The sequence below is a fragment of the Opisthorchis viverrini genome (assembly GCF_000715545.1).
Source record: "Opisthorchis viverrini unplaced genomic scaffold opera_v5_306, whole genome shotgun sequence".
Classification (NCBI taxonomy): Eukaryota; Metazoa; Platyhelminthes; class Trematoda; order Opisthorchiida; family Opisthorchiidae; genus Opisthorchis; species Opisthorchis viverrini.
The window spans coordinates 242,281-251,396 of NW_008751964.1; the positions used below are offsets into that span (position 1 = coordinate 242,281).

Sequence of the window (9,116 nt, forward strand, 5' to 3'; positions counted from 1 at the left end):
ACGGAACAAGTCGCCACATGTTCCAACCCCCAACCTGGAGGGCCAGGAGACTGTGTTCGTCAGACCTCTAACCATTGACCAACCTGGTATGAGAGACTGAGTGAGTATCGCGGGACACTTTCCAGTATAGCTCAATGGATCGCTGAGGTGCACAAACCGTCACACCACGGTAAGGTCCAGTTCGTGACGTTTACGGTAAGGTCCAGTCTCTTCGTGACGTTTCGCGGTCATCACTGAGCCGTCACAAGTTCAACCGTTGCCGTATACTACCGGTAGAAGACATAAGGGCAAGGGAATGTGTGGGATATGCAAGCGAGCTATTCCGTAATCGACTATAATTTAGTCATTTCCCCCTAGTTCCCACTGGAATCACTTTGTTTCTGGTCCACTTTCGAATGAGTCTTTTAAGACATTTAGTTATCCATTCATTTTCCGACAGTAATACACCAGTAATAAATGATGGCGCTTAACTGCCACAAAATAATGAGAACAACGCATAGACAAGAGTGGAAAGAAGAGGGGGAGATGACTTGGACTTATCACGAGCAACCATATGGGAAAACACCAAGAACAAGTTACCTACACGTCAGAGCACCAACCAGATAAACGCAGCATTCGAGCATCACATGGAAGTAAGACAGCGTTAGGATTGACCCAATGTCGTTTGCGAACCCCATTCGACATGAGTCTACCATACTACGACAAACATGATTAACTAGGTAGTCTGACTGGAAAGTGACAGCATGCTGTTAACCGGACTTGGTTATGTACCATGTCACATGCCATGTGAGATTTTTAATCACGTGCAAGGAGAATCGCGTGGACTCCAACCACAGAACCCAATTTGAGAGCGGTCGCCAGGTCGCGTTACCAGGCCATGGTTTGTCCCTCACCAGCCTTCCACTAAGACGGTCTTTTCTTTGGTAGACTGTAATTGGGCAAGGACAGTACATGCCTCGTCACAGTCGGCGCTCTCGAATGTACGCGGTCCATTTCAGTGGATTCCAATAATAATTTGATTTTTGTGAGTAGCCTTTCTGATTCTAACGGTGCTTCCCGAATCCCAAGCTTCATGACGACATATACGCGGAGGTACGGAAATTATTCTGTTTCCGTTCCGTTTAGTTGGACGCAGAAGAAAGTCGAATACCTGCCACTGCTGAAGTTGTACCTACTCGAGTGTCATTGTGCCCCACTTGCTGTAAATCAAACATCGTCAGGTGTATTTCCTCTTTCCAGTGACGCGTACATTCTACCTGGGGCTGTTTGTGTGCTGGATTACTCCAATGACGTGCAGCGTCATGCAACGTTCTATAGCGTTGTCTTGAAACTGAATATTCTTCTGTCTGACTCTTTTCTTCGGCTTCCATCGCTCGCAGTGATGTAGTATTCTGCATCTACCAAGAGATATTTATGGGGAGAGACAGTTCCTCGGATAAGTCCCCAGCGAACAACCATCACCAGTTTCCAAGGGTTATGTCTCTGAAGATCCCGTTCTCCCCCACTCTAGACAATCCACGGTTTCGTTGTTTGACCACCTACAAAAGAATACAAGAAGATTCCCCATGGGAACTCTGAACGGCGTGAGCTGTGGACGCAATTCAACGCGTACAAAGCTTCCAAACGATCCAAATCCAGTTTATCACTATTTAACGAGCTGTACAATGGTCTGGGATTTAAACCCAGGAAGGTCATGTTGCTGCTTGATAACTATCGAGTTTTGTCTCGCATGGCAGTGAACAACACCGAGGTTCTCTTCCCAGCATTGTATTACCGTCTAAACATAACACACTACTCACAAGGTTGCTGAAAGTTCTACAGTGGATCATCATAAACGAGACATTCAACTGGATTCAGTTGAGTGTTCTGTTAAAATCAAAACCTGTGTCAAGCACTTAAGCATCGTTCGCCACGAAATAGCCGCTTACTATAGTATGTTCGTACACCTTCAACTACCATGAAGGAATTGATGGAATTGTCGGAAACGTGACCTGGGAACTACATAGACCTATGGTGACAGCGGACACTTGAGTAGCTACTATTTCAGGTAGGTTCAAAGAAAATTGCACCAGATTTTGTGGTTACTGTTACGTGTTGATGTTTCGCTTAGATTGTGACAGACAAATTTGCTGATGGATAGAGATTCCTGTGGGTTCGGAACACTAAATACAAGCAAGCTGTCCAATTCGTCAAGTAACTAAAACGTTCTCTTTGGGTCAAGAAGCGTAACTAATGGTTATAGCACTTCAGCACGATTTGCACCATATTGATATTGGGAGACAGATATAGTCAAAGAGCGTGGGATCGTTTGTCAAAAAACACTACCGCAAGATCCCACAGTTTGTCTTACAATTCTCAAGAATCACGTACGCTGAAATCAGGACAGAGTCCGCAAAGAAATTCTACCATCCCTAGTGTTTGAATTACCCTTTCCCAGTAGTGGCTTCCCTTCTGGAGAATAACTGCAGTCTGTAGTTACATTCTTCGTGAATCGGAGGAATTTAACACAGTATCCAGTGAAAACGCTGTCTTACCTTTTTTCGTTCACAGACGATCTCTGGGTCCCCTCGAGCCCTTCTGAAGAAGAACCCGACTGGATCAAAGACGAACGAAAACACTTCGACGACGAGCGTGACAAAGATCACGATGGGAAACTGGATAAAGAAGAGGTCAGGGCGTGGATTTTCCCTCCCGGTGACGATCATGTTGAGTCCGAAGTATCACACCTACTTCACAGTTGTGATAAAGATGGAGTAAGTCTTTTCCAAATGTATACTTTCTCCTGTATGAATAGTTGTACAACCTCTGAGTACGTATGAAACCAGGGCTTCGAAATCTTCCTCGATTGCAATGTGGTGGAATTGTTTTCACATTTTCTTTGGCTCCATGCCAATTTTTTGACCATTTCAAATCATTACTACTTTACGGAAACCGTAAAAGTATTAAAATACCGGAATGGAGTCAGTCCTTGTGTTATTAATAATTTTAACTCTGATGGAACCTCTTATCAAACCTATTAATAATTATTCAATCGAAATGCTGGATGAATCCCTTGTTCCTGGTTAGTTTCTACGATAGTCTGTCAGCAGTTTCTGTATTCGCCCAGCTTTCTAAACAAGATACACACTTCTGCAGCGGGGTCTTATTGATCTCAACTCGGCCCTGGATGTGCTTCCAATCTTGTTTCAGTCGCATTCTGTTCATGGTGAAAGTATGTAGTCCACAAGTTCTCCAGTGACGAGCTTTTTATGTCGTTTGTATTCTATGTTCACTCTGTTTATAAAACGCTTAAAATACGAGGTTCACGCTGAACTTCAGTTCTACGTGAAGGTGTGATGTGGTTTTCAAGTGGCCTGTAGGAACACACCAAATCGCAGTTAGACTCTGTGAGTTTCACCGCCGGATTATCACCTATCTTGTCAGACAAAAATTGACTTCTCTTCGGGCAGTTGGGAGATGTATTTTCTTACTTTTTCGAAGGGCGAGTCTTTCTCCCGTTGTGTTGATGATGTAAGGATGAGAGCTCGCCATGTAAAATCTGCTGACTTGTATGAGGATGTGAATATGGAGTGACCAAGCGTGTCTTAAGATTCCGGAAGTGTACCTTTGCGACGCGATGCGTGTTGAATCTGACGTGATTGTTGTTACAAAGATGCTCTTGCTTTTGAATTGTATGGGGCGTCCAAGACTCAGACGCAAGTCACGCTTCCATGTTCTACTTCAGGTGTCTGCTAAGTGTGGTAGTATTTATATTTATGTACAGTTCCACGGCGATGTCAAATGAAAAAAAATGGAATCTTCCAGCTGCAGCTCTTGATTTTTGGTGGCCTCGAATGGCATTTTGTACACTAACTTTGATCGTGGGGACTGTCAAGCAGCGCAACGGGGTAAAGCTGTGCCAGCTATTAAATACGTGAATGTCACAGCCGACCTATCTGGGCTTTCAAATTTCTGAAATGCCAGCGCGTGGTTTGTCAGGGACGCAATGTGTAAAAGACAACTGATAGACTATCATCTGTCAGTCTCTGAAGGATTATTCGTTAGGCCTTCAGTTTCAACCGTTTTCTGTTACAGAAAATTTAGCTTTACACGACCAAGTAGAATCTGCAAGGCAAAAGAGTCTTGGGTCCGCAATCACCCTCCGTGGCTCAACCCACCTGTTTAGGTGGTTCGTCCACCCTCGCACACAAACATCTATACAGAGCCACAGATGATAACAGTTCGTTCTAGAAACCAAAGCCAGAAGAACTGTCCTGTGAAGATGGCCTTATCTGCCAGAGTTGCTGTCAGTCCAGTTGCGTCCCCCGTAACACTAGCTCAATTTTACCGCCATCACCTCATTTCTTTTCTTTCACTTCTCGTTTAATGGTATTTTGCGCCTAGTCACTGGGTCTGCGTCTTGTGTACGATTATCGTTCTGTCGTCTTTTCATCGGTGTTTTGGTTTCGCCTGCTCTCATACATGTCTTTCTTTCTATACAGGATGGAAAATTATCAGAGCAGGAACTGGTTGGTTGTCATGAGACGTTGATTGGCAGTGCGGTGACAAATTACGGCGAGTTATTGGCCGAACATGACGAATTGTAAAGGCCCTGTAGACCTTCGAACGATGTATGTGTTTGACACCACTCCTTTGGAACCCGGTCACTTTGTCTTGCTTCTTTTTGAGGACGCATCCTTGATTCAACAAGAGGGAGGAGCATTCGTCCCACTTCTATGATCCCCATTTCTGTTTCCTCGATCCCAGTTCACTTGTACCGTGCACCATATCTTGTTTGTCTCTAATCAAGTGGCTATCTCACAGCGCGAATAAACTGTTTTTTCCCCCAGAAAGTTCTTTTAAAGAAATTAAAAACGAAGAAAGCTCTACACGCATTCTCAGTGCTTGCCGCTGTCCATCTGTATGTTTCCGCCTCCAAGTCGCGCGCGCATCCTGTTTACAGATGACAGTTCAAATCCACATAAGCTCTATTCATGTTTACTGTAGGTTTGCTTAACTTTATTCGGTGAAACGTCGGGTCCGAATGGTTTTGTATATTTGCATACACGCCTGCATGCATTCTTATTTGACCGGATATCTGATATGGACCATCTGTCACCTATCGCTGTACTCTGTCAGGCGGCCGCACTGTTTCAAGCTACTGTATAGTAAACGAGTGGTAAAGCGTTCAAGGCCTAGTGAACCTCCGCCTAGTTTTGCCTCCAAATCTTAGTACGTGAACATCTGGGCGGGTTGCTTTGTTGCGCTGAAGCATGAAATCTTAAACCTCCGCCTAGTTTTGCCTCCAAATCTTAGTACGTGAACATCTGGACCAGGTGCTTTGTTGCGCTGAAGCAATGAAATCTTACATTGGAACTCTATCGTCGATGGTCGACTGATATCGACCTACCATTCGGGTTCACTTGTTCCTTCCAGACAGTGGGTTGGTGGTCTTCAAAGTGTTCAGCTCATCGCCCAAGATGAATTTCTGTGAGGTCCCATTATTAGGAGATCGTTTCAATAACGCTCACTCTCCGGGTCAGAATGGCTGTAACGGGGTATGACTGCTTCCTGTCGCAAAAGCACTCACCGTTCTCTGTCGTTCCTTAGGCTCATTATTTGACGTTCATGAGATATGCGCGCGCTACCACAGTCGTTTCTTGCTGGTATAGTTTTTCTGGAATCAAGGAGAGATGCATGTAGCGAGATCTAGTGTTCACTGGAGTGTGTAATCGACCTTTGATGGACCATTTCAAATGTTGAATCATCGGTTAGTATCGTGATCGTTTAGCTCTGGAAACTCCTCAGCCAACTCAACTCGATACCGTTTGGCCACAGAGATGCTTTTCAGGTGATGAACGGAATGATTTAGTATCAACTGCAGAGAAAGTGAATAGATCCATTTGGCTGCACGATGCCATGGTCAGAGTTCCGGGGCATGCTCGTGAATGAACGACAATCTTGTATCAAATCTCCATTGGGAGCTGATTGCCACAAAGTTCAACTGAATTCGCTAGTTCACCGTTCGTCGCCTCCAGGTAATACGGCACCTGTGCTGAATATTTGCGTTGGCTAGATTCGAATGATGTTCAGCACATAACTAAAGAATTCGCTCTTCATTGTCTGTGCGGTGGACGTTATCTTTGAGCTGCCGTCGGTCAGAATATATGCCGATACAAAGAAGCACCGTCTACCACGTAGAAATACATTAGTCCTAGTTAAGCCAGTTAACCGAACGGCTCAAGGAAGAATGTTTGCTGAAACCCAATCCAGTATATCGCATTCATTCCCGAGGTTAGGCACAATTCCCACGCCGTAAATACTATGAACCATTGTATCAGACTCATCAGACACATGAAGTGTGAGAAACCCAAGTTCACTTTGAGCAGTCTTGTGTGCGTGTTTCGGAGGCACAACACACCAATCGGAAGAAAACATCAACGGGAGATAGTTCTTGAACATCTCGACACGGAGTACGGACGCGGAAAGCAGCACTGTGAAAACAGGTCATTTGACAACATTAAGGATTTGCTTAGATTTGCTTTCCTGAGCAACAATATAGATATGGTACAATGGTTAGATGATCGACAGCTAAATGAATCACAAAGTCTTGGTTGAGGGACTTATGAGGAAGAGCGGTGTGTATTTTCAGGAGTTAGTTTAACGTAATTATCAAACTTCAGAAAGAAGCAGGTTTGTCTTCTGAACTAATAGTCCAGAGAGATTGGTGTATCCAAACCTTACCACTAGTTGAGTACGTCCCGAAAGTTCCCGCTAATGATTATAATCCGTTATATCCAGATACCCACCCGCGCTTTAGACCTTAAGTTGAATAGCTTTCCAAAGAAACTGACGTTGAGACTGGTCAGATTTTCGACCGTGCATACTCAAACACTTGTCTGCATATGGGCTGCAACAAATATAGGTTTTTCTATCAGTTTCGAAGACACTGAATAGTAGTACAGTTGAACAATAAGTTCACTGCTATCCATCGGACGATACTCGCGGTGTCAGAAACAGGCGGGCTGACCGACATTGCGGTCCTCAAAGTAGTCCGGTTCTTCACCCTTTTCTCACATTTAAAAGAGGTAGCTTTCATTAACAGCACTGCATGCCTTCGTTGCCAGTATTAGTTTGCCCCAATTGTTTAGCAGAACAATCGTTCATAGCAAAGACGTCTTTTTACACTCCATTTTCAAGCTAAGTACAATATCGGTGCATCATATATGAAACAATAAATAATGGAAGAGAGGTTTTCTATCGACCGATTAGAAAAAACTTCCGTATAATAGGTCACTGGTGTCAAATGACCGCTGATAGACCACGTTGACGAACTTGTGCCATCGGCCATTAAACTGGGAACCATTCTCTAAAACAAGTTTTTTAGGGCCGCTGTATCCAACTTCCGACTAAATTCCGCTTTCTTGGTGGAACAGTAGTTGAAAAGTGGGGCTAGTCTGGAACAGTGGTCCACTTTTAACACGGGGTAATAATGCATTGTCCTAACTCATGGGTGAACTTGAAATGGAAGTGGGCGGTGTTGAAAGCTCCAATTACTTGACTTCAAAAATCGTTCAGTTGTAGCACCCTTCCGACGTCTAACTGCCATGCTACGCGAAGGTTGCACGAGGGTTGGGATACTGCCAGGTTGCCCAAGCCTAGACAGGGTAAGTCGAGAGACAGAGGTCGGGTTCGAACCACGACCTTCCGGTCAGTAAATTCGCGCTCTAACCACTTGGGCCATTTCGCCCTCCCCCCCAACCACTTGGTTTATCTCAAGATCAACGATAAAGGTATCGTTGACTTAACTGCAATATAGAGAATACTGGCGAATAATCTATGTTGAAATTCCACGTTCTAGAATGGTGATACAGTAATCTGCCGATAGAGAGCCAATTGTTGGATCCTTAGTTGCTTCGTCAGTCTGTCGGAACAAGTCATCGTCATTGGAGCAGACATTCTCCTAGGAATTGAATCGGAGGTGAACATTCCCGATTATGTTCAACTACGATTGAAGGTAATGGTTTCTGTTAGGGACACGTAAGTGAGGGGCGAACACGCATCAATCGAGGGAATGCTTTCTTTCTAGACACTGAGTTCTTTGCTTAATTCATCAATAGGAAGCGTGTGACCTAGACCATATTGAACTAATTTGTGTGATTGGATTCTACGATTTTAGCTATCCCCATATTCAACTGAGTGATCCAAACATGGCTGAAATCACACTCAGTGGATATTCGGGTGTGTGAATCATTGCTAACACGTACATTCTCAGAATATTTGTACCTATAAGCCCTGGGGTATTAAGCTCTACACTGGGGATGTAATGTGTTTCAAGCAGCAAGTCGATTTCCCTCCAATCATAACACTTTTTTCTTTGGTATTTGATATGAGCTGGAAATCTGGTTATCCGTGGGCCCGCTCATCTATTGGGCCCGAGTATCATTATGATGTTATCGTTGATCAACCTTCGGTTTTCTTTACGAAGTAGCCAAATGATCTAATGTCGTAACTGATACTGTTATAATACTGTCACCAGAATCGAAATAAACTTTTCCAGTTTCAAGTCCGTGGTATGCTGCGAATGCTAAGTTTGTACCATAAGACTCCTAAATGGAGTTAGCCTCTCCGGTTGACCTACCATGTTTTGTTGATTGGATGATCTCATTCTGGGCCAGAGAAATTATGTACAAATGTGGTCAGGTGAGTCCAAACTGTCGTTTATGGTGTTCATTACAAAATGTCTTAGACCTGTTTGTTGTGCACTTTCCGGTAGTGGAAATAACGTAACCTAGAAGAGGGGAGAAGCGTCAATGTATTCTTAAACGTCTGGTTGTATACTGAGTACCCCAGCGCACATTCAGGAATTTCAAACGGAGGGTACCAAACACGAAGGAGTTCGTTACCACTGGCTTTAATAATGCAGATTTGTTTCAGCAAGAACAACTTACCCGAAGCCCATTGTGACCAGGAATTTGCACAGGTTTCTCACTACACTGTGGACTTTCTTGTATTCGGCTGATCGATAATGTCCTTTGGTTTCATTTTTGGTTTCCTTATGCTCGATATAGTGCTACTGTACTGAGCTTGAAAACGGATGGACTGAAAAAATGGAGAGCTAATCACACCGCCATCCA

General features: G+C 44.1%; 1 protein-coding gene across 1 annotated transcript in view; it reads left to right on the forward strand.

Moving 5' to 3' along the window:
* Nucleotides 1-4,858, forward strand: part of T265_09816 (hypothetical protein) — a gene marked incomplete at both ends in the record, with an annotated part of 22,520 nt that extends 17,662 nt beyond the window's left edge. Inside the window, 2 exons of the mRNA XM_009175999.1 lie at nt 2,551-2,753; nt 4,482-4,858. Coding sequence (XP_009174263.1) covers nt 2,551-2,753; nt 4,482-4,586 — 308 coding nt within the window. The remainder of the gene's footprint in view (nt 1-2,550; nt 2,754-4,481) is intronic.
* Nucleotides 4,859-9,116: the final 4,258 nt, after the last annotated feature.